Here is a 25,639-nt window from a genome sequence, read left to right as displayed (position 1 = left end):
AGCTCAAGAAATTTTAGGACATTTTCCCCAAAAGTGACTGACTAGATTCCTGTGGGTATTTTTCTTTAAAAATAATAATAATAAAAAGTCTGAAGGATTGGCTCAAGTGGTAGAATGCTTGCCTAACAAACATAAAGTTCTGAATTTAAAGCCCAGTGTCACCAAAAAAAGAAAAAAAATCTACTAAAACGACAATAAAAGTTGGGCAAGGGTTAGGGGGTGTTGGACAAAGAAACATTAGAGAAAGAACACTTACCAAAAGTGAGAATCCCTGCTCTAAACCCTGGCTGCAGTGAGAATCTCGGTGGCAGTGTGTTGTCTGAAACCAGCCTGATTTTGCTTTTCTGCTTCCTGCTAAGAAGCCACACAGGGAGCCAGGGGGACTTACAGTCTGTCTCCCCTGGGACAGATTCTGACAGCTCTGCTCTCAGCTGTTGAAGTGCTAATGAAAAACACTAATTGGACTTGGCCAGGAGCTGTCCCCTTCTTGGAATGGAAGAGAGACAGGACTGTCCCTTTCCAGTGTGACACCCACCCCATCTAGGCTTGAAGAAGAAAGTGGGCAACATGGGACTCTCCGGGGTGGGTTGGGGGGGGACACACTGGTCTTTGGGTAGCAGGATGGTCACTGACCTCTAACTTAGTCACCCCTGAGCACCATGGAAATAAAGCTAGGTCTTTTTGTCATCCAAGAACCCTGAAAGCACAATGCTGACCCAGTCAGACATGCTGTAAATGTTCAGTGAGTGCCCCAGCCTAAGCAGGACAGTTCATGGGGCAACTCAATGAACGGATGGCCTCCACATGGGTAAAAACCCAGCCACAAGAAAGCTACCTATCTTTCTGCCCACCCCCCCAGAACACAGGCACAGTAAGACGTCCTCAAGGCTCAGTGGAATCTGCCCCATGACCCTGTTCTGCCAGAAGAGAGGAGAACAAGCCCTGTCACAGCAGCTGTGCCCACAGAACTTTTCCTCCTTCCTGTGTGTGACCTCTCCATCTTGCTTCCCCACAGGCGTCCTCTCCCTGCCTGCCTACTTCAGCCCCTACAATGGCGGGTCCCTGGGCCACGATGAGCGAGCCGATGCCTATGCCCAGCTGGAGCTGCGGACCTTGGAGCAGTCTCTCCTGGCCACATGTGTGGGCAGCATCTCAGAGCTGAGTAAGTGTGGCCTTCACAACCAGCCAGGTGCTAGGGCAGGGGTCTACAGGAGAAGGCAGGGCAGAACTCACTGCCTGGATTCTGGCTGCCTCCTCTATACTTTGGGCCTTCCTTGCAAGCTAGATCCTTCTAAGTCTGTGGTGGCAGATGGCTAGCCTACAGACCTGCAAGATTTGGTCAGCACATGGGTATAATTACACATCACTCTGAATTTCTGGTGTCTCCTGCAAAGAGCTGAGCTAGCCACCCTCTACTCCATCCCTGCCAAGAGTAAGGTGGACAGCATACAGACCTGGCTAGCTTATAGCTGGCCTGCTTCATTCACTCCACCTGCCTGGCTCAAAAGGCTCTGAATTTCTAGCAGTGCTTTATCAAGCCTCACAGTGGTGAAAGGAACACATCAGCTGAGCTGCTCTGGCTGGAGGGTATAATTGGTGGCTCCTGCCCCCGGCCTGCAGCACCTCCTAGGACCTCAGGGCTCTATGGAACACACCATCTCCCAAGTGCTCCCTTTCCCTTCACTGAAATTACTTAAAAAATCAAACTACATGATCTGCCTCTTATTTTTCCCACACTCTGCTGAGAACACCCATTGAGGAGGGCGGTGCCCATAGTAAGAGTCACAGCACCCAGCATGAAGACCAATGGAGGTTCACTCTTCTCCAGCTGTCTCCAGTTGTAAGTCCTTGGAGTTTTCTGGCCCCTGAACAGTCAGTGATAAGCCTTTCTGTTCCTTCCCGATGCAGTTTCCTCCTTCCATTCTTCTCTCAGCTGCCAGGACAGGAAACAAAGGTGCCTGGTTCAAGGTCACAGAGCATTTCCTGGCTCCCTGGCTCCTGACAACAGGAGCTGCCTGGGTCCACTGTCCTGGAGGGTCTCTGTAGGATATGGGCTCTGGTGTGAGGCTTGATCTCTGCCCTGACAAGTGCCTCCTGACCAGAGGGCTATTCTGGGGCCGATGGGTGTGTTTTGGGAGCTGTCCTGTTCTGAGCACAGTGAGAAAGCCTGGCCTTCTGTCCATTGGAGAGCACCTTGATTTTACTTTGGCATTGAATGGTAATTAAGCATTTAGTGTGTAAATCACCCACACACTTTATTTACTCCTCCAAGCAACCTGACAAGGTTTGTCCTGATGGGAGAACTGACATATACAGAAGGAAAAGGATTCTCCCAAGTCACATGGCCAACAAGGGGTGAGAGCAGGGTTTGTCTTTTGGTGTGTCTGCCTCTTACAGTGGTGCTCATAATCACATAGGTCTATGGGCTTCCAAAATGCAACCAGAAGCCCAGTCACCAGCCTCTCAGGGCAGCTGAGGTCAAGATCAGGCTCTGATCATTTGCCTTTTCTCATGGTGCCCCTGACAGTCCAAGCCAGGCACACAGCGAGCATTCAGAGGAAGGACTAGTCCATCATTCTGTCCTTGCTGTTCTTTTAAAACTATCCCGAGTTTTAGTTTGCCCTTTTACCCTCCTCCATTGCTTCCAGCCCCACCCAAGCTCAGAACATTGAAAACATAAATTCCAATGATGAATGACTATGTCACTCATGTCTCCCCTTCACTGATAGCTTCCCAGTGTGCTCAGTAAAACCCAGTATCCTCACCATAGTCAGTAGAGCCCTGATGTGTGATCTGGCTTCATCACTTACCACTCTTCTCTTGTTGACTGCACTCCAGCCACCAGTCCACTTAGCCAAGTACCCTCCCATCCCTGGGTCCTTGCAGTGGCTCTTCCCTCTGCCTGACACATTTCCCCCCACCAGAAACCAAGTAATTGGTTCTTCACTGTTTCAAACCTCCACCCAAATGGCACTTCATCAAAGAGGTCTTCCTGGAGTTCCTAGTATAAATGATCTCCTACCCTCATCCCTCCAACTCTTCTCTGTGGCTTTGGTGTGGCTTTGGCAATGGTGCTTATAAGTTATTCAGAGCACTGACCACCACTTGACATAGATTTACTGGTGAGTAGTTACCGCTCTCTCCTCTACTAGAATGTCAGCTTTATGAGGACAGAGACTTGATGACCTTTATCCACTGCTCTGTCCCTAATGCAAAGAACAGTCCCCAGCACAGGGAACAGCACCTGATGTTCACTCTGTGTGTGCATACATGTGTGCGTGTGAGCATGTGTGTGCATGGAGATGGGTTAAAAGGAATGAGTTCTATCCCACCTAGTATTTATCTCCCAAGCCTCACATAGGTTTGGTGCCATCCTGGCCCAGCCATTCCTCAGGACCCAGAGAAGAAACACCTCCATAAAATCTTTTCAGGGACAACAGAATAGGTTGTGTCATACCACATTGTCCAGTCCCTCCCTCTGAAACCAGAGGTTTTGCTATCCCACTGTGGAGGAGGGAGGAAACAGAGGTGGAGGCAGATATTGTAATTTTTCTCTGAGATGAAGGAAGTTAATGAGGCTAGTGATACTTGGCACTGAGCACCTTGGACCTAAAAGTTTACCCTGGGTTTTACATGTGTTAACTCTCTGCACCCCGCCAAGACCAGCCTGCCTGGTAAGTTTAAGAAGCTTCATTCTTGTGTTAGGTCCAGCTTGGGGTCTTGTGTTTTTTTCTATCCCTCTGTTCCCATGAAAATTTTTAAGGGCAGGAATAAGAAATAAACAAAGCAGAACACTTCTTTTCAAAGGTAGCCAGATGTTAAAAGGCCTTATGTTGAAGACAGTGCTAAATTCCAGACTCTCGCCTGCTGTTTTTATTTGATGGCTCATAATGAGGGTTGGAAAGACCAGAGTGAAACCCATGGCACCTCTAATCAAGTCTTTCATGGTTAACAAGGGGCAAGGGCTTGTTTTTCCATGCCTGGTGGGTGTTTCTGGGCTTCAGACCAAGGTTTCATTGAGCTTGGATCAATTGATTCTCGAGTATAAGGAAGTCCCAGAAGCACTAAGTGCCCACCTGTGCTGAACCAAGAGCCCAGCCAGAACAGGGCTTCACCAGCTAGCTGTGCTGAAGGGCCAAGGATTATATTTTCCACCACTGTGTTATAGACTAAAACTTTGTAAAACATAATAAAAATGAATGTCTAGAAAAATAAGACATGCAAAACACTAGTCCAAGTTGAAAAAACTATACTTAGATAGACATAAAATCATTCTGTCCAACTGCTATAGATGTCTTTTTGAAAATTCACTCTCCATTTCTGAAGTTAACTTGTAAACCAGTAACCGAGTGTAGACCTGTCCTGGTTCACAGACCACACTTTCCAGGGCATCGGTACAATGGCCCGGAGCCTGCACAAGGCCAAGTCCTGGCTAGTTCACTTGCTAGTTTGCAGTTTGGACAGATTGCTGGACTTCTGTGAGCTTGTTTCCTCATGTGTAAAATGGAAATACTTCCCTTCCAAGGTGGTCACCAAGGTTAAATGAGATTTTTGTCTATATTTTATGGTCTGTCACAAAGCCTAGAAAATAGAAAGTACCAGAAAAGGGAAATAGCCAAAGCAAGCTGCTTTCTTTGGCCATTCGTGGGTTGCAGAGTAGCATAAGCTTTTAGACAAGTCTGATCCAGTTGTCTACAGGCATCTGTCTTTTTGGTCTTGGAGAGAAACTGCCCATAGCAGGGCTCAGGAAGAAGCTGAGACCTCCAGCGCCAGTTGCCTTTGTGGTTTTCCTGAGCCTTCAGGAACCTCTCTCTGGTCATGGCTTCCCCTTAAGGAAACTTTAGGATCTGCTTCTTTTTCTCTCTTGATTCTCTTGCCTGCATTCTGGCTGGAAAGGTGCTGCCAAAGGGTTCTCTACCAAGAACAATAAAACAACAATAAAATAATTCATGATAATGGCTTCTGCCTTGTGGAGCCTTTGGAATATTTCAACAAGCTGGTTCTTTGATGCTATCACAGACTCTTTTGATTTCGCCTCCTCATGGTCCTATGGTCCTGCCAACTGTTATGACACTTAGACCTGGAAAAACAGGAGCCAGGTTTCAGCTTCCTGCCCCCAGCTTAGCTGAGGGACGGCTTTGGGAGGCGAGGCCGCTGCTGCTTTCAATGCTAGTTTCTGCCGCCCAGGTGCCTTGAAGGCAGGGCTGGGATGTGGCATTTCAGAGCCCAGACTCCTCCTGTCCTGGGAAACGTGGGACAGTGTGTGACCATAGGCAGTGATCCTGGAAGGAAGAGCTCCTCAGGAGGTGACTGTAAGATAGAGGAGCAATAATACAGGGCATTAATACAACTAGCATTATGTTCCACCTTACCAAGTAGTTACACTATGCCAAACATAATGTAAGTGTACTTCACATTTGTTCGTCTAGGTCATCAAAATTCCATTTTAGAAGTGAGAAAACTGAGGTGCAAATGGGCTGGAAGTAACAGAGCCCTGGTCTAAAGCCACATGTCTGACTCAAATCTATGCTCGGATCAGATTTCCTGGTGATTTTCCAACCTGACTGGCATTAGAATCACAAAGGAACTTTTACAAACTATAGATGCCAGAGTCCTGCCCCAGACCAATGAAATCAGGGTCTGTGGACAGGAGCACAGGTCAAGAACTCTCTGTCTCTGCCATCTTGGCCCTAGGGTTGACCAGTTCCCCCCAGACAGCTAACTATAACCACAGGGATGAGCAGAGTCAGGGTGGGAGGAGGAACAAGGAGGACTCTTTTCTACTGAGCAGCTCCAATTATAGGAGTGCCACTGGTCTCTGCTTGGGAGCCAGACACTGTCACTGTAGCTGTCCTGGGAGAATTCGGCAGCTAATAAACTGAAGCCAGCCTTATCCAAAGTTTTATTTGAAAATGAAATGCATGCACAAGGCTACTGCTTCATCCATCCTGCAAATGCTTGCTGAGTGCCTTGTGTGCAGGTGACCTGTGCAGGGCTCTGTAGACACAGGACACAACGGAGCACAGTACCAGAAACTTCTATATGAAGGTTAATTAGATAAATGAATGAATCCAGCTCTGCTAGACATTTAAAGACACTTCTCTGGCCAAATTACAACCTATTCATTTCTGCCACCATAGGGTCATTGGGTCCCAGAGGCTTCCTGTGGAAGGACTGTCATAGAGGGGAAGGCTGATTCACAAGGGAGTCCTCTCCAAGTTCTCAGGCTTAAGGCGAAGGCAGAGGCACCGCTTGTTCCAGAACAGAGGTGCCTGCAGGTGTCTGAGGCTGTTTTGGCCCATCCTTTCTCAGCATTGTGGACTCACACAATGAGGGACATTTCCTGCTTCTACTGGTGGGATGTTGAAAAGACTTGGACAGAAATACAACACAGGATATGGGGACCTAGGACCCCCACAGATTCCAATAGGGCAGGATGCAGTACAGATCACAGTGAATTTCATAAACTTTGGAATCAAACAAGGCTGGACTCAAATCGTGACTCTGCTGTTCCCTAAACACATGACTATGGCACAGTAATGCCACCTATGTGCAGTTTCCTTGTGACCAGAAGAATGCACAGGGTCAGGAAGCGTTTGTCAAATAAGCCTCAATTTCATCTGAAAAAGGGAGTAATTCTCAACCCTCTAATACTGTAAGGATCAAATTAAATTGTATCTCAAAGAAATTGCATCCTTGGCACATAGTGAGTGCTCAATGAATGGAAGTAGTCATTGTCACTGTGGTGATAGTCTTCTGAAGTCCTGGGGCTTTGCACAACACAGCACAAAGAAATCATCACAGAGCCTGGCACTGGCTGGTTCCATGGTCAAAGAGCTGGGGAAAGGCCCCTGGGGTGGTAGGGAGAGTGGAGATGTTGAAAAAGAAACCACATTAGCATAGAAGACCAGCCTGCCAAGTGTTTAACTCAGCTGCGAAGGCAAGACTGGAAATGAAAGGGAAACCAAATTACTATTGTGCATTTAGGTGACAGCTTCCACCTCCGCCTGTTGACTCCAGGGTAAACAATAATTACTTGAGGAAAGAAGGGAGCTGGTTCTCCTTAGCCACAAGCAGCCCTGGGAGAATATGGGCTGTGAACTCAGACTTTGTCTTCAGCTTTTTTTCCCCTCCCCCTCCAGGTGACCTGGTCTCCCGAGCCATGCACCACATGCAGGGTCGCCACCCCCTGTGTCCAGGCACCAGCCCTGCCCGCCAGGCCCGCCAGCCGCCACAGCCCATCACCTGGTCCCCTGATGCCCTCCACACGCTCTACTACTTCCTACGCTGCCCACAGATGGAGTCTATGGAGAACCCCAACCTGGATCCCCCAAGAATGACCCTGAACAACGAACGGTAGGGATCTTCCTTCACTGAACACCTCCTAGGGTGTGTTCAGAAATGTGCACTGACCAACTGACTGACGACTGATGGACTGGGCAAAAAGAGCCCAGGAACTGGCTGCCGGGCCTGTGAGGAGGTCGCCAGGGAGCTCAGGTGGATGAAGGCCTGGCCAGAGTGGAGTGTGACTTTCCCCCAGAGAAGGTGCAGCATGGGAACATGGAGGCTCGGAAGTGGGCATTAGCCTCAGCCGGGCTGCCTAAAACTCAGTTGTCTTATTAAAAGATGTGGTATTTATTCTGCCCTACCTGGAAAAGTGGTCATAAGCTAGTACTCTGAGAAAAACACCAAAGACACTGGCTAGGTAATAACTGGCCACTATCAGTGGCAGCTGGTACCTTTTTGGTGATGATGGCGACTGATGGGGATCTTGAAAGGTTTGGCCCCATCTGCTCATTGTATAGGTGAGAACATTGGAGCCCTGGCAAGTCATAATCTGCACCAAGTCAGGGGTTTGAATGGCTCCTGATTCCAAGCTCACAGGCCCCCAATCAGTGCTCTCTCTACAGAAACTCAGCCCCATCCCAGCTGGGGACAGGGCTGCTAAGAACAAAGGCACAGGTTGTGCACTGCCCAGGGGTGACTCTGTGAAGGGCTTGAGTAAGAGACACACACGAGGCCATGTTAACCTGAGGACAGGATGCCTAAGAGTCTACTCAGGCCCACCATTGAGAGTACTGTCCTTTTGAAATCTTCTGCCCAAAACACCACATGTGCTGACATGAGCCTCACCTGAAGGCCACCCAATGGCCACTCAGGCATGGTCTGACTGTGCTCTCAAAGGTCATGTGCTTTTGGTCCAGGAAGAAGGAAAGACCCCACTTAGCTTAGGAAACCCCGCCATCCAGCATGGCCCAGGATGGGGAAATAGCTGAAACGGCTTCGCCCATATGGAAGAAGATGGTCTGAGCCCTCACCTCAGCTGCCCATTTTCTTTGGGTACAATCAGCCTGCTCCACAGTGTGGCCCACTTCTCCTGGGCCTCCAAGGTCACAGAGCACACAGGTGCTGAAGAGCCCTGCACTGTGGGAAGCAGTGACCATCCTGTAAGCGTATGGTAGTACTGGGAACTGGCAGTGCAGTGGCTCTGGAGCCAGGTGGCCTGGGTACAAATGACAACACATGCCACCCTCATTTCCTCAGCTATAAATATGAGAGCAGTAACAAAGCAGGTGGGAGCATTACAGGGAGACAGCCAGAGTTACTGAGCATTTACTTGCACCAGGCTCTGTTTGGGCTGAGCACTTTGCAGGTCATTTCATTCATACACTACCAGGAAAGAGGTGCTCTTCATAGACCTACTTTACAGATGAGTAAGTGGAGGCACAGAGAGACTCAGTAACTGTCCAAGACCACACAGGCTGTGTTCCTCATAACCACTGCACCATGTGACCTGTCACTTGGCAAAACATAAGGCATTAGTGGCATGCATACAGTAGTAATGGTGGTAATGGATGCTACCATCACTGTTACTGTTACTAGCATCATTATTTGTCACCATCATTTTATTCCTCTGGAGATTGGAAGGTGAATGCAAGGCTGAGGGCCACATGGGCCCAATCCAGACAAGAAGGCTGCAGATGGAAGCTGGGTGTTCAGAAAGCAGCCTGCAGTGAGGTGGGGTGGAGCACGGGCCCTGCGCCCAGCTGTTTCTGCTTTGTGGAGAAAGTGTTGCAGTTGCAGGAGTTGGCTGAGAAGGAGACAGGGCAAGGCAGACATCTCAGAGGAAGGAGCAGAGCAGAGGAGACTTGCTGTCTGGTAAGAATCCCGAGGGAGGAGGCCCAGAACCAGGCACCCAGGCAAAGGTGACCTGGGGAAGAGGACAAAAAGCCCTCTCCCAGCCTGCTTCCCTGGGCTGGGCTGCTCAGCCCTCAGCTGTGATGTGGCACTGGGCTGGCTTTGTAAGTGGCAGTCTCTGGCATTTGCCCCTGGTGTATCCCAGTCCTATACTATGACACGCAACATCAGGTTTCTCTATGGCAGAGTCCCTTATCTGCAGTGGCAACACACATGTGTATGTGTTTAGATACTTAATTGTCTGGAAACCACACTATCTGCAGCACAAGTCTACTGGTAGTGAAGGTATTTTTCCATGAGTCATTTCAAATGAATATTAGATTCATAGGAAATTGGAACCACCATTAGAGGATAAAAATCCAAAATTTTCAATTTTTAGTACTGAGAAAAAGGATACCCTAAAAATACCCGGCTGAGGAGGCAGCCCAACCACTGTCTGGTGGCCTTGTTCCTGCATACTGAAGCAGATTCTGCTGTACTGTAGACTCACTCTGATGGGGCAAGCCCTGGAGGCCATGGAGAGTGGGGCTGGGCCTCACAGACCCTCAAGGTTCTGCCACCCCAATATCCTCTCCAGAACTCTGGGGAAAACCTTCCCTCCAGTGCAAAAGGGAGCTGGAGAGCAAGGCATGGTAACCCACACCTGTAATCCCAGCTATGTGGAAGGCAGAGACAGGAGGATCACAATTTCAAGGCCAGCCCTGGCAAAGTTAGCAAGACCCTGTCTTAAAAACAAAATACAGACAAAAGGGCTAGGGGCATAGCTCAAATGATAGAGTACTTGCCTAGCATGTGAGAGGCCTTAGGTTCAATTCCCCAAAATAAAAAAATACATATTTTTAAAAAAGGTAGAATGGGACTGGAGTTTGCTAGGGTTCCATGGTGACAAAGCTTGCCTTTGTGGGGTTGGGCCCAGTCCCCATCCCCAGCTGCTTCATTCCCTTGAAGCTTCTTCCTGTGTCCCACCTCAGGTCATGGGGTGCTCACCCAAACTGAGTAGAGCCTGTGATTCCAGGTATGATAAAGGGCGTCTGGCCCGAAGGCTTCTGGGGGGACTGATGGCTGCCTGGGTCTGTTTGTGATTAAGGGACCTCTTCCACTGAATAACTGCACATTAAAGAGCCTGGTTTGGTGGCCTGGGTTTGGCAACCTGACACCACTAACAGTGCCACTCAAAAGTGTGTGCTTATTTCTACTTTGAAGGAACGTATACCTGTTCCTTCCTGTGAGGGGCTGTGTGGGAGCACATGCCTGTGAATAAAAGGTGTCCTGATGTCATCCCTTTTGTGTGAAGCACATTGTGGTATCCCTGCTACTCTGCATGCTGCGTCTGCAGTGTTTGTGGGGCCTGTGGTGGACCCTTCCTCCCCACCCCCAGTGCTGCCTGCTTTGGCTGGAGACAGTGCAGAAACAGCAGGCACTTAGGGTGGCAAGCAGGGCAATGTTGCAAGGAATGTGAAGGCTCAACCACCCCTCTGCCTGCTCCCCTCTGTGAGCCTGGCAGTGACAGCAGCAGAACACAGGCTCTGGCAGAGGCCGGGGCTCCAGTCCATGCAGCCCCTGCATGCCTCATGCTGCTCACCTGTGAAATGGGGCTCAACCACTCTACCTGGGAGAGCAAAGTGAGATGTCATACGCTCTTCCTTTTAAAGACCATTTCTTTTCTTTCTTTTTAATTTTTGTTTATTTTTGCTTTTTTTTGAGATGGGGTGGTCCTTCTCTATAGTCCAGGCTGTACTCGAACTCACAGTCCTTCTGCCTCAGCCTCCTGAGTACATGGATTACAGGCTTGCATCACCACACCCAAGTCTTAAAGGGCATTTCTACCTATTTCTTTTCTGCCCATGACACACCAGGAAGGAGGTGCAATCATTACCACCATTTTCCAAACATGGAAAAGGAGGAGGAGGCAAAGCTGTGGGCACCAGCTGGTTGAGTGGCTGGACAAAGATTCAAACCAGGTTTCTGACCACTAAGGTCCTTGTCTTTCACAGCACCAGGCTACAGCTCTCCCTTCTGGCTGCTGAGACCTTTCCCTAAAGCTCTGAGACCATGAGTGGGTCCCAGCATTGAGGGCCACCTCCTCCAGCCCCTTCCAGTCCCACCTACCTCTCCTCTCCTAGGACTTCACCCTGGGAAAGCTTCACAGCTGGGCCCTCTTGCGCCCTCCCAGGATGCTTTGCTCACTGGCAGCTCTGCAGCATAGCACCAGCCAGGAGCAAGGCAGAGCCTGAAACCCAGGATTAGTTACAGCTGCTGCTCTGCAGGGTGTGTCATCATCTGAAATCAAGCTTCAAAAGTGAAAGAACCTCCTGTCAGGGATCCAGCAGGTCAGGTGCCTTCTTCCCCCAAGGTATGGAGGAAGATGGTCCTTGCCTGAAGGGTGGGCCAGCTGCAGGAGCAGCCTGGGCAGAGGATACCTCCTCAGTTATTATCCTCCTGAGAAATGAGGCAGAGGGCTGTGTAGACACACAGGAAAAGCAGGAGACCCTCCAGCAAAGTACCGGAAGAAGATGTCATCAAGGAACAAGAATGGAGGGAGAGCCAGGTGCTGGTGGCTTACGCCTGTAATCCTAGCTACTCAGGAGGCAGAGATTAGGAAGATCACTACTTGAAGCCAGCCAGGGCAAACAGCTCACGAGACCCTATTTCAAAAATACCCATTACAAAAAAAGGGCTGGTGGAGTGACTCAAGGTGAAGGCCCTGAGTTCAAGTACTGCAAAAAAAAAAAAAGTATAGAGGGAGACCCAGGGCAAGAGGTGCAAGAGGGTAAAACAGGAACTGAGCCAAGCCTCTGCATCAGAGCCTGGGGCCTGCAAGAAGTTACCAAGCGTAAAGAGTGGCAAAGATGGTGGGCTAACACCTGGCGCCAGCCCTAGCCTCTCTCCCCCTGTTGCACAGTGCCCCTTTCTCATGGCCTGCTCAGGAGGCTTGGGGCTTGCCGGTATCCAGGACATTAAACCTGGCATGGGGCCTAGCAACATCGGGTGTTGACTCAGCCAGCTAAAGTAGTGCTATCTGAGGAAGGGACATCCCCTCCGTGCCACATTTTAGAACCTTCAGCCAGTCACTTAATCTCATCGGGGCCAAGTTTGTGGACAACTGGCAAGAGATTAAATTACATGAGTTAGTGTACTTTTAGAACTGTCCCTGGGACACAGTAAATACTACCTAGGTATTAGCTATTATAGTTGCATTAGGCAAAGGAGCAGCAAGTGTAGGAACATGTAGCAAGAGGGAACAGGTACCCAGGAGAGACAGGAGGCTGCAAGGAGCAGGTGTAGGTGAACAGGGCAACGTGGTGTAAAATGAAGCTACAAAGTCAGGCCTTGGAGACCAAAGTAAGAAGAGGCTTGAGCATGTGACCCAGAAGATCCTGCCTGCTGTGATCCAGCAGTTCATGGATGGCTGATTTTTTATTGTTGTTGTTGTTTTTCTGTGGGACTGGTGTTTGAGCTCAGGGCTTCAAGCTTGCTCTACCACTTGAACCATACCTTCAACCTATTTTGGAGGTGAGAGTCTTATTGAACCATTTGCCCAAGCTGGCCTCAAACTGCAATCCTCCTGATTTCAGCCTCCTAAGTAGTTAGGCTTATAGGCATGAGCCACAGGCGCCCAGCTGGTTGGCTGCTTCTTATTTGTTCCTCTGCCCTGTTCTTGAGGCCTGAGCCCTTCTGGGAAGGAGGCAACAGAGGGTCCAGAAGCCCCTCTCACACTGCTTCCCTGGATGCTATAAGAAGAGGTGCTTCTACCAAGCTCCACCCCTGATGCTCAGCCTGCAGCAGTGTGGCATATGGTCCTGAAACACTAGTCAGCTTTTGGAATGATACCAGGCTAATTTGACACCAACCTTAGTCCCCATTTCCCACAAAACTCTTTTTGCTTTGGCTACTGGGACCTGCTCAGGGATAAGGCCATGGTCTAGGTGAGGTTTTGGCAGAAGATAAATGGGTGTCTGTCCCAGTTCTCAGCTGCCTTGTTCCATGTCATGCTGGCTGAGAAGGTTCTAGCAAGTATGTGAACAGAATTTGGAAGAGCTGGAGCCACCATAGGTGTGAACCTTGTCGGGTTCCACTTACTCCACCTGAACCCTACATAGGGGCTTCTGAGATTGCTGAGAGTACAGGCTTCTGAGCCTCTGGGGTGATCCTAGGTAAGTCATTGCCGCTGCCTTCCCCAGGATGACACAGGTTTGTCCTTCTGGGCCTCAGTTTCCTCATGGGTACAATGGCAAAGATAGCAGATGGCTACCCTGATTAAATGAGGCAGTGCAGTAAGAACTTAGCTGTGTGCCTGCCACATTAAAAAGTGTTTATTTAAACAGTGACTGTCATCTTCCTCACTATTACACAGATTACAAACATATTTAGATGACATCTTTGACATTCAGAATAGGGTGTTTTCATTGATATAGTGTGACATTTTTATTACATTTTTAAAAAACTTTTTATTATGGAAATTTCAAATGCATAGTAGAGAAAATAGTATAATAGACCCCTGTATATCAACTATCATTCACTGTTAATAATTATTAACTCATAGATAATCTTGATCAACCAGTTCCTCAGGTTATTTTGAAAGGAATGCCAGCATATTTTATCTGTATATATTACAGTGTGTATTTTTTAAAGATAGAGGTTAAAAGTAAAACCATAATACCATTGTCACACTCAAAATGAATAGCTGCTTATTATTATCAAATATTCAGAAAGTGAACAGTTCAAAATAATAAAATAAAATCAAAGAAAGTGAACAATTCAACATATCCTTAGTCCCACCAGAAACATTTCCTTTGTAAATATTTCAGTATTTTTTTTTCTGAAAAAGAGCATGTTGTTAAACCTAAAATTAATAAAAGAAACATTTCTTATAAACATTAAGTACCCAGTCAGTGGTCACATTTTGCCTTATGCCTCATTTTAAAATTTGTTTTTCGTTCAAATCAGGACTCATATTGGAAAGTCTGTCTGTCTTCACTGGTGTGCGGCACCGAGTCTATCAAATCTCATAGCATGCATAAATAGATCAGTGTGACACTTTGTAAGAGGTAGTTCTCAAGTGATATCTGGGTCAGTAGTGGTACTGCTACAATTCCTCATCGTGCTGTTCTTATTACTAATAAAGCACTATCATTAGTAAGAATAGTAATACTGCTGATGATACTACATCCACTCCCCACACCACCACAGTGGCCAGTTCGAGCACGTATTAAGAGACAGATACCATCTTAAGTGCTTTACTCATTCACTCATATTTCTCCCTGTCCTGTTGACCAATGGAGAAGTAAAAGAATTTTAAAGAGCAGCTTATGTAATTGAGTTTCTAGCCTAATGGGGAGGCAAAAGCAAGAAATAAAAAATGAGCAAAAGCCACCAGACCGTGTAAGAGGAAACTCAGCCACGTGACAGTGTGTTAGGTCAGTCCTCAGGCTCGGAGCCCTGCTATTTGTGAGCTGGGTGGCTTCATGCCTGTCACATGAGCTCTGTGCCTCAGTGGCTTCTTGGTATAGGAACAGCAGTGACAGCCTCATAGGTGTGCTGTGGAATTAATTGTTGATGTAGGAAAAGCACTTAGAAGAGTGTTAGGCACGCAGCATGTCTCCATCATACTCATCTCCACCACATTTGAAAGGGCCTCTGAGAAGGCTGGACTTGTTAGGGAAAGGTGTCAGAGCAGACCTGAGACTTTTCCTGGACCTTAAATGACAACCACCAAAATTCAGACAGGTGGGGTGATATGGGTAATGAAAGTCACTGAAGGACTGCAGGTATTTCAAGGCACCTAGTTCATGACAGGAATGGGTTCACACTTTAAAGGCACAAAACTTGGGTAGGTTTTTCCAAGTTATCACTGCTTATTGTTTAGCAAATGCTTTAAGGTCAGGCTGGGTCAGTGGTTGCCCAGTGCAGAGGTGCCCAGCCCCTCCTCCTCTGGCTGTGTGAGCCAAACAAGTCATGTTTCCTCTCTGAGCCACAATTTCATCCTGTAAAGTGGAGATCCAGGTCTGTTTCCTCAGGTGACTCCAAAGTTCTGAGGAGATGCCCCCAACACAACCGAGGCACCTCTTTGTTCCATCCAGATGTAGAAGGAGGAGTGCTCCTCTCAGCAAGCACTTTACATAAACCAGAGGCGCCCACTGATAGGCTGTGTGTTCATCTAAAAAAGCGGGCTTGTTAATCTTTTGCTCAGCTTGTGAAAGTGTTTTCTTATCAAATAATAGAGATGATGGCGTGGTGGCTTCATACGACTGACTTGTAATTCCTCTAAATACTGTTTCAAGAAGATTTGCAATGTTAAGCTCTTTTTCTCCCTGCCCCCCCCCCTTTTTGTGCATTAAATTTCCATCTGTTTACCCAAAATGGAAGTAAATGAAATAATAGCTGGAGGGTGAATTAAGTACTTGCTTCCCTGTATTTCCCATATTGGCATTTCCAGTAACCTCCCAGGAGACAAGTCTGCAGTGCATGCAGGCAGCCATCCCCTGCCCTCCACCCCACACACACAGTCATTCCTCATCACCTTACCCTATTGTTTCTGTCTGACCCTACCTCACTTAAGTACTTGTTTACTTATCTGTCCTCTTCCCAGCCCTCTAGGATGTAAACTCTGCGGGTCTGACTTGTTCTTGAGGTGTCCTCAGCACATAGACCAGCCCCTGGCACATAGCAGGCAGTTAAGTCTTCTGTTTGGTGATGAAATAGGCAGTGGAACATAATGGTTGGGCTGTCTGGGGTCAGGTTATATCATATGAGGTCTCTGCTTTGCCATTGACTGTCTGTGAGACTTCAAGCAAGTTAGTTAATTTCCCAAGTTCTTGTTTCCTCAGCTTGAAATGGAAAATTACTTGACCTACTTCTAAAGGATTTTGTGGAGATCCAAATGTGTGAAGAGGACTTGTCATAGAATAAGCTCCCCATACATGGTAGCTGCTAATGTCAGTATAATTACTATTGCCATAAACCTGGGAAAGGACTTAAATGAGCAAGTCAAGTTTAATGTACAAATAATCCGAAAACATTGATGAGCTTAAAAGTCATATTCACCCAAAATGCCTGTTTTTCTCCCTTCTCAGCCCCTGCCATTAAGTCCATTATAACTCAGCCCAGGAATATGGTGAATGACAGTGAGGATAAGGTAGACCAGATGTCCCAAAAGGATTGCTTTGAACATTTACAAATTTTAGAGTTATAATTTACTATCTAAGGATTTCAAAGAACTCTACAACCTGTACTTCATACAGCATTGTATCCAAGACAAAGCAGGTATCAGTCACTCTCTACAGTCGATGATTTCTGGGGTCCTTGGCCCCTGGCTTGCTGCTTCGGCTGCATTGCCTGTGTATGACCAACTGCCATTGCCTGCCTGAGAGTGATATGATCTGATTCATTTTGCAGGAGCTCTAGGCACTAAGATAAAGCCTGTGAAGCAATTTACACAGCTCCCTAATAGACCTTCATGATAGCTCTTTTCACTCCCATTTACAGATAAGCAAACTGAGGCCCTGAGAAGGTTCCAGGCATACCAAGATCACAGTTGAGAAGAGGCAGAGTTGAGCTTAGGCCAGGAAGTCCAACTAATGATTGTTCAGTGACTTCAGTGTCCACAGTGGTAAATCCCTTCCCCCCCCCCCAGGAGAGCAAGATGAGACTCAGGAGCCAGGTCTCCATCAGCACCTCCTCCACCCACTGTGACTTGGGCAGCCACTCTCACTACTTGGGGCATCTTTCTCATCAGATTTGAGTTTGCTGGCTCTGGGTGGCCTGCCTGAGTATGGGCATCTGCCAGCATGCAAGAAGAAGCAAGCCAAGGACTTGGGACAGACAAAGGAAGTGGCAATGCCAGCAAACAGGGCACGGAAGGGGGCCAGGATCCTGGCCCGGCCTCTGACAAGTGCCCGAGGGAGCTGCCTGTTGCAGGACTTCCTGTCCCATTGTTGGACCCACTGGTCAACAGAAAAGACGACTGGGAACTGCTGGGCCCCAGGCTTCGTTCCTTTGGAGTGTTTTTGTTACACGACAGCAACAATTCTCTTTGTCTGCAATGTGACTAGGGTTTTGAGAGTGCCTCAGTGCGGGGAAATCCCAGCTCTCAAGGGAGTGGTTCAGACCCTGAGGATGGGGCAGTTTGGGAGCTCTAGCCTTTGGAGAGCCAGGCTGGGCTGGTTTCTGGCCTGCTCTTACTTGCCTACCAGGCAGCTCTTCAGATTTCTCTCTTTGCTCAAGACTAGTCACCTCTCATAGCTGTCTATGACTTTCCCTTCCCTCCCATTTACTGTTGCAGGTTTGGAAGGAGGCTATTACAACCTCTTGAACCTGGGTTGCTCCCCCTCAAGCTTTGGGGTCCTGCCTCCAGTTCTAGGCCAAGTTGGGACCTGATGAAGTTGGAGGTAGAAAGCTGGAGTTTGGGCAGAGGAGTGACACTTAACTCCATCAGGCCTCCTTTGCTCCTCTGCTAGCTGGTAGGGTCATGGTGTTTCCTCTGTAACACTTTGGGATCATGAAAGACTAGCATGCTTATTTTGCTTTGTTTTTAAGGGCCAGGCTGATCACCCTTGGCTAGCTATCATGTGTTCAAACCCCTCAAAGCTTTGTTTGACATTCAAAAAATGCAGACTTCTAATATACCACCTTGCAGATGGCTGTAGGGGTCAGAGGTAATAGATGCAAGTGGCTTCATGCTTGCTTGGCACACAGCAGGCCTCAGCAAATCCTAGCAATGCGATGTGCTACCCAGAAGCCCATACCAGAGTTTTCTCTGAGGCTGCAGTTGGGATGTGGGTGCAGAAAGCTGCATTGGGCACATCCTAGGAGCCTGCCTTTTCTCTTTCTTTTTCCAGCTGGATTGGAGCACACACCCTCACTCCCAAGGCCCTATCCCCATCAACCAAGCCACTAGTTTGCCGTCAGGAATTTCCCCCTTACACACTTATGTCTTTGTCTGTTTCAAGAGCAACATGCCCCTGCATGAAAGTTTTCATGTGACACTCTGAGTAGGTCACCGTTTTGTTTCAGACTATGGGGGGGTGGTGAAACCAGGAGCTGTGGGGTAGCCCACCTGCTATCTCCACCACCATCTAGACCTTCTAGTCACATAAGATGCTGTCTGCAGTCAGGCCCAGGGACCAAGGACAGGTGACAGTGCCCCCTCCCACAAATGTTCAAGGCCACATCAGCACAACCACATCTGCCTCTTCCCTTCCCCAGCACGGCTCCGTCCCGACAAGCCAGATTCCTTCCCAGAAACCTCCTTAGCCCTGCTCTGCCAGGGTCCCCCCACTCCCTCAGGAAGCTCTTCCTGGTTGGGAAGGTCCAATGTGATATATTTTATCTGGGAAGTATTTTCTTTTCATCTGAAGAGAGCCATGTGCAAACACCCAAGCCTCCAGGAACAAAAGACAAAGCAGCTCCCTTCATGAGAAATCTCTGGTGCTTTTGGAACAGTCTAAGAGGAAGAGCAGACCCCTGAGAACATGGCCAGAAGACTGTGCCTCCCCCTTATTTATGAGTTCAGTAGATGAGCGCCTAATGCAGGCTCTTGTGCAAAGAGATGGGGAGATGCCAGTGGGAAAACAGCCGCTGCCATCAGAGAAACTATAGTCCAGAGGAGAAAGAAGACAAATTCCCACACAAACACTTAAGGAATCACAAATTGAGTGAGTGCCGTGTGGTGGTAGTGCAGATGGATGGGAAGTGATGATACTCTCCCCTCTGCTGATAGAGAGTGCAGACCTGAAGAGTTCTGGGCACAGAAGACCTTCCACTACTTGGAACAGGCATCGTGGGCCAGGCAGAGGGACTTCTGCAGACAAAAGTTGTCTTGCTAGGTGCCCCAACACTGTGACAACACAGATCTACTTTATGCCTGATTATCCCAGTGTTGGTAATAGCACTCCTTTTCCCACTCAAAAGTGGTCCAGTTCAGTTGACATACCACAGATGCTCCTCAGTGTACGATGGGTTACATCCTGATAAACACATCATAAGTTGAACACATTAAGTCAAAAACGCATTTAACTTTTTAATTTGGGGATATCTCCATATAGTCTAGTCTGGCCTCAAATTTGTGATCCTCCTGCTTCAGCCTCTCATGGGCTGGGATTACAGTCACCATGCTTGGCTCCAATGGCTATTTTATAATGAAGTATTAAATATATTAGTTATTGAATAGTGTACAGGAAGGAAAACAGAATGGTTGTATGGTGTGCTTTTGCCCTGTCCTAAAATCAAAAGATTGTAAGTTGAATCATAAGTTGTGTCTTATGACATAAGGTTACTGCGCCTGCCACTCATTCTCCTAGATGAACAGGGCCAAGCCACCAGTGGAGTGTACTCTTCAAGAACTTGGTCTGGGGGAATCTGCCTGGGTTCCCTTCCTAGCTCTGCCACTGGGAGGTGCATGATGAGGAACAAATTTCCTCAACTGTTTGGCATAAAGAGGGCACAATAATAGTACCTGCTTCATAAAGGAGGTACGAGAATGAAATTACTAGTTGTAAGGGATAAGAGCCAGGAGCTTAGTAAGTGCTGTGTAAACATTAGTGATTGTCCATTCTTCCTAGATGTCCCAGCTGTCATGCAGTTGACCTCACATCCCACTGCTGACTGTCAAACTCCCACTGAGATGCCCACTGAGACAACCACTGGGAAAAGATGGGGAGATGCTCACAGCTAATCATGACAGGCTATGTTCTAACTCAGTATCCATTTGTGTATATAGCCTGGTTTGGGAGATGCACACCTGTAAATACTCAGGAGGCAGAGGTAGGAGGATCACTTGAGCCCAGAAGTTCCAGGTCAGCCTGAGTAACAAAGATGGTATGGTAGTACACACCTGTCATCCCAGCTACACAGGAAGCAGAGACAGGAGGATCCTGAGTTCAAGGCTCACTGGAGCAAAGTTAGCAAGACCGTATCTCAGAAACAAAATGCAAAAATCAAAAGGGGGTGTGGCTCAAGTAGTAGGGTGCTTAGCCTGGCCAAAGGCCCTAGGTTCCATCCCCAGTAGCTCCCCAAAAATGTATCCTAGAGCACTGAAGTATAGCTCACTGCTTATACTTCTCACGTGCTTAGCATGTGTGAGAACCTGGGTTTAATCCCCAGAATCATGGGGGAAAAAACTCACCAGCAATCATATGCATAGCATATCAGCCTATCTGAACGTGTTTTACCTAGTGCTTCTAATCTGTACCAGATGGGCTGTAATAAGAAGAGCATATTTTTCCCACAGAAACCCAAAGTCACATCTCAAACTGAAGTCACCTGACCCCAAGCAGAGATGCCTCAGGTCAGCTGCATGTTCTAAGGTAGCTTGGTTCAACCAGGAGATAGGCCTGAGGGTCCAAGGAGAGAAATGGGCCCAGCTCTGACTCCAAGCTGAGCCAAACCATCCTGGTTTACCAGGCATTCTAGAAAAATAATTAGTTCAAGATGTGAGCTGAACTAGAATTACTTCCTTTGTGCTGGGAGTAGAGTCTAACTTCAGTGGGACAATGTTGGTTTTATTCTACATGGGCGTTTTGGCTTGGTTTTGGGCCACAGTGGCTCTGTGGAAATCTTAGGGAAGCCACGAAGAGGGCCTCAAACTGGCACTGCAGAGCCAACCCCAACTTTCCTAGGGAAGTCTATGTTTGTGGAGCCATGGCTTGATTGGGAATATCGGGCCATCTTTGCAGGGCTGCTTGCCACTCCCAGCCCTAACCCCAGCATAGACAGCAAGACAGAGGGGCGTAGGAACAGCGTGGTTCACAGCAAGATCCGTAGGAAGATGGCATTTCAGGGGAAAACTACCTCATTAAACCCCAGAGCTTGGCTCTGCCTCTACTGAAGGTGGAGGAATTTAGGGCTCAGTGGCAGCACTGTGGTGTGGCTCTCTGGCTCCTCTTCCCTGGGCTCCCAGAGTGCTCTGGGGCAGTGCTCAGGGGCCAATGGGGAAATCTCCCAGGCCTCCCAACACAAGGAGCCAGGAAGGCACGCCGGAGTCACAGCTGAGGGGAAATAAAACCGTGGCTCAGCCTTCCCAGGGCCGAGCTTGGGCTGGCTCTCCTGGCCCTTTTCCAGCAGTGGGCACATCTAGTCCTTGTGCCCAGAACCTCCCAGGGGAACGCAGAGGAGGACAGACCTGCTGGCCCCACACACTCAGCACATCAGGTTGGGGACAGTATGCAGCTTGGGTCACACGGCCTCCACTTCAGGCCAGTACCCAGTTGCCAAACTGACTCTCGTTCCAAAGCCCCTGCCCACCTCGAGAAAGAACAGAGCCTGCTTTGAGCTGGAATCAGGGGCGTTTCCTGTTCCATGTTGTTCAGACACTGCTTCTAGGACTGCAATCCCAATAAATCACACACTCGTGGAGTAGGGCAGGGTTTATTTTATTTTCCAGGCTGGAGGGACCTCTTAAAACCAAGGCCTTAAGTTTGTTCCCCTTCATTTTTTCTAAGGGTGAAAAGTAGATTTTACAGTCTGGGTCTCTTGAGGGGTCTTAGGAGACCCTTGGATTTGTACAGTCAGACTCATCAATATGATTGATGGAGAGAGAAAGAGAAAGTGAACAGTGACACCTGGGTCTGGTGTTGGTTGCTTGCTGAACTGGCTGTGTGACCTTGTGCGAGGCACTTAGCCTCTTTGGATTTTGATTTTTCTCTAGCAGTGAGAGGATTTGGTTAGTCATGTAAAAAGATTCCTTTTCACTGCTGTGTTTTGTGGGCTCTCCCCACATGGTAATAGTTTTGCTCTGCCGTTCACACAAAGACAAATGCCACCAGAAAGCCAATGCTCTTTTTAGTGTCTGTGTTTGTCACAGTGGCTACCAGATTTGTTTGCATGTGTGTGGTGATGTTTAGATCAGGCACCCAGAGCACGTCAGGGTTGCCAATCCCTAGAAGTAATTCTCTCCCCACCCCCATGCCACCACACATGTTCCTGACTCCTGACCCCAGGTCTGCCTTCCTTGTTGTGGCCCTTTATGTGAATTTCACTGCCAAGGCTGGAAGGCCTGTGCTGGCAGAAAGTTTGCAGCCTCCTCCCCTCTCCCCCGACATAATGGTTACATTTGTTTGCTCTGTTTTATGAGCCCGGCTGGAGCGGGTGGTGGGCAGTTGCTGGCAGGCTTCTTTGGGCTTCACGTGTTTGTGCTTGCTGGCAGGAGAAGGCGGGAGGGAGCTGAGCCACTCAGTAAGGCGAGATTCCTGTGCGCTTTTTTTGCTAGTATTGTGTGCTCTCTTAGATACTAAACTAGTAATGGTAGTTAGCGTTTATGGAGAGCTCACCACATTCCAAATGCCGTGCTAAGCACTTGCAGTTGTGCACCCTTCCCACTGTCCTGGGAGGTGGTCCCATGGTTTAGACCCACTTTGCTCATGGAGCAGTGAGGCTAGACACGAGACATAACTTGCACAGAGTCACATTGGGGGAACACAGCAGAGTCCAGGCAGGCAGTCTCCCCTTCCAGAACTGTGCACTGGTCCCTGTGCAGCAGGTACAGCTGCTGCCATGTGGAGTCTGTGAAATAAAAGCAGAGGGGTTCTCACGGTGGAGACTGTCTAGAAACCAGTAACCTACACCCTTCTTTAATAGAAAAAAAGACCCACAGTAGGCAGTCATCTGCCCACCATCTCAGAACCAGTTCACCTGTATTGAAGAAACTAAAACTTTCTCTCAGTGAGGGTGCTTATGGGAGGGACCTGGGCCAGAAGGGTAAACATCACCACTTGGGCAACTCTCAAGGGAACGTGCCCTTGCCAGACATGTGCCATCAGGAGCAGAGTCCTAGCCTCATGCTTGCTGACCCTGCCAGCCCTGAGCAATGCCGTCGTAGGGACCTGCTATGGTCTTCCAAAGCAGAGGACTTCAAAGTGTGGTTTTGGGACTCATGGGATCCCAGAGACTCTTTCCAAGAGTTCCCAGGGTCAGAAACAAATGCTTTCCTAAGATGTTATTTGCTTTTTTCACTCTCATTTTTCTCATCAGGGTCCAGGGGGATTTTCCAGAGGCTGTGTGACATGATGATATGGTCACTCTGAGAGCTAATGGGATGAGAGTTTGCACAGTCATGCATTTTGACATTTTCTCTGTTTTAATTTCTGATCGTCAATAATGAGACGATAACACGTGAAAGAAGCTCTTTGAAGGCCTGAATAATCTTTAGAAATATAAGAAGTGTTCTGAGACAAAAAAAAAAATCTGACAGTGGCTACTCTAAGGTATCAGAGCATCTAGGGGGAAGGTCAGCAGGCAGAGTAGCTGAATGCAGGGGCTTTCCTCCTCCCTGAGCTAGGCTCCTGGCCATGCCCCTGCAGACATCTCCATTCCAATGTGGAAAGGCTTACAGTCAAGCCTAGCCTAGGGGAGAGGCAAGAAGTGAAAATCGGCGTCCTCCTTTTGGAAAGAGCAAAGCAGAGACCTTGAGGAAGATCTGTGTATTAGTTATCCTTAGCCTCCCTCCTCCAGGCCCTTCCACCCTGGGGTGATAACACTGCCATGCCCACTACAGATGGGAATTTTCACAGGGATTTTCCAGAATGTCCAGCAATGCCTAGTCGGCTAGATGAAATTACCAGAAAGGAAACAGCCTGGAACTCACATCCATGAGGGGGACGTTACTGAGAAAGCCCATGAATTACTTACTGTTTTTATCTACCGAAGAACCACAGGCCAGGGAGGGGCAAGCCAAGGAGAAAGGCCTGAAGAGGCCAGGCACAGTGGCTCACACCTATAATCCTAGCTACTTGGGAGGTGATCATGAGGATGTGTTTGAGATCAGACCAGGCAAAAAGTTCATGAGATTTCTCGCTCAACCAATAAGCTGAGCACGGCGGGACACACCTATTATCCCAGCCACAAGGAAAGTGTAAACAGGAGATCCTTTTTGAAAAATAGCCAAAGTAAAAATGGCTGGGGATGTGGTTCAAGTGGTAGAGCATCTGTTTAGCAGGTACAAAGCCCTGACTTCAAACCCCAGTACTGCCAAAAAAAGGACAGAAGAGGTTGATTTGGGGGCAGTCATAGCCTTGTATAGGGAGAGTTGGGCTCTACCCACCACCTCAGAGGCAGAGGGGCAATCTAGATTTCTGTATGCTAGAGTATTAATCAAGAAACGAAAACCATGCTAGGTATTTTCAGCTGGAAAGGACTCAATGCAGGGAAGTAGGGACTAACAGAATTCATGAAAGGGCTCAAGGAATATTCTAGGCCAAGCCTCTGGAATGACTCCATGGTCAGCACAGAGCTCATCCATCAGGGACATTGTCCCTGGAGCTCTGGTTGAATACATGCAGCTGGAGATGAGATTGAGGATTGAAGTGGAATCAAGAAGTCTTTGCTGTTGCTTTCACCACCACTACCTCTGCCTCTGAAGCACAAGAAAAGTAGAAACTAAACAGTGGGATGTTCTATGGGGGCTTGCTAACAAAAACAAAGGGGATTCAAAGGTGGCCTCTCCCGCATGTTCATTTGCTGGAGCTTATGGAGCAGCATCTTAATGGTGAAACCTATTTTGTATCCAGAACCTCAACTACAAAGGAGCCTGGGAAGTGTAGTTTCTATTCTCTAACCAAGATGGTACAAAAAGGCTGAATGAGTCAATCCCCGGTATACACCCACCCAAGTTTATGAGTACTGCATTTTCACATGTGCTGAGTTCTAAGAAGCATAAAGCAGAGAATGAATCAAGATGCCATCTGGTTTACACTTTGTGATTTCTCCAACTCCCTCTTGGATTTCCCCTGGTACAGCCGGAAGATGCCCAGTTAGAGGTTTAGTAGCCACACTTGGCACTTTGTCTTGGCTATTGGCCACAACAGGGAAGAATTGACTGGCAGATCCACAAATTATCTTTTTATTCGCCTATAAGTCTCCAATGCTTATGGTTTAACTAGCACCTTCTCCTTGGATTAAAAGGAGTGATATATAGAAGTATCTCTCTGAGCTTGCCATCCAGCCTTGCAATGAAAGAATTGTAAAATTCAAAAATATTTGAGGGGAATTCAAATGGGCATTCATATAAAGGGAGATCTTGTTTACAGAGGGTCATCCATGAATGGATTGTTTTTCCTTCCTAGATTGCACAAGATTCCCCCATAAAGTCCCGTCTTCCCACTCTCACAAGTCAACACCATGACCTTGAAAATTAGGCCATTTTTTCAGGGCAGAAACATGACTTGGTCCGTAACTGAAGACCTGGATGTGTTATGCTAAGTTACTGGTGCTCACCCATACTTTCACACATCCCATAGACATTTATTGAGGGCCTACTGTGTCAGGCCCCAGACCTACCTGAACACAGAGAAACACACCGTTCTTGACCTTAGAATAGGCTAGTCAGGAAGATGGTACACATTCAGTGCTAGAAGAGAGAGTTCTAGGGTGTCTTGGAGCAGGAAGAGCTTTTTTGGCTTCAGAAAGAGGTACTACTGAGATAAGTAGAATCTCAACCAGTGGTGAGTGC

The 25,639-nt window shown here is 48.0% G+C and overlaps 1 protein-coding gene across 1 annotated transcript in view; it reads left to right on the top strand.

Annotated features, from left to right (window-relative positions):
* The window catches only part of Abtb2 (ankyrin repeat and BTB domain containing 2), a 162,762-nt gene that overhangs the window by 115,759 nt on the left and 21,364 nt on the right, over window positions 1–25,639 (top strand). The window contains exons 2-3 of the mRNA XM_074044256.1: window positions 1,016–1,162; window positions 7,143–7,356. Of these exons, the coding sequence (XP_073900357.1) occupies window positions 1,016–1,162; window positions 7,143–7,356 (361 nt within the window). The remainder of the gene's footprint in view (window positions 1–1,015; window positions 1,163–7,142; window positions 7,357–25,639) is intronic.

Source organism: Castor canadensis, chromosome 1 (assembly GCF_047511655.1).
Source record: "Castor canadensis chromosome 1, mCasCan1.hap1v2, whole genome shotgun sequence".
In the NCBI taxonomy this organism is placed as follows: domain Eukaryota; kingdom Metazoa; phylum Chordata; class Mammalia; order Rodentia; family Castoridae; genus Castor; species Castor canadensis.
The sequence above is the reverse complement of the archived record's forward strand: the minus strand, read 5'-3'. Positions and strand labels throughout refer to the sequence as shown.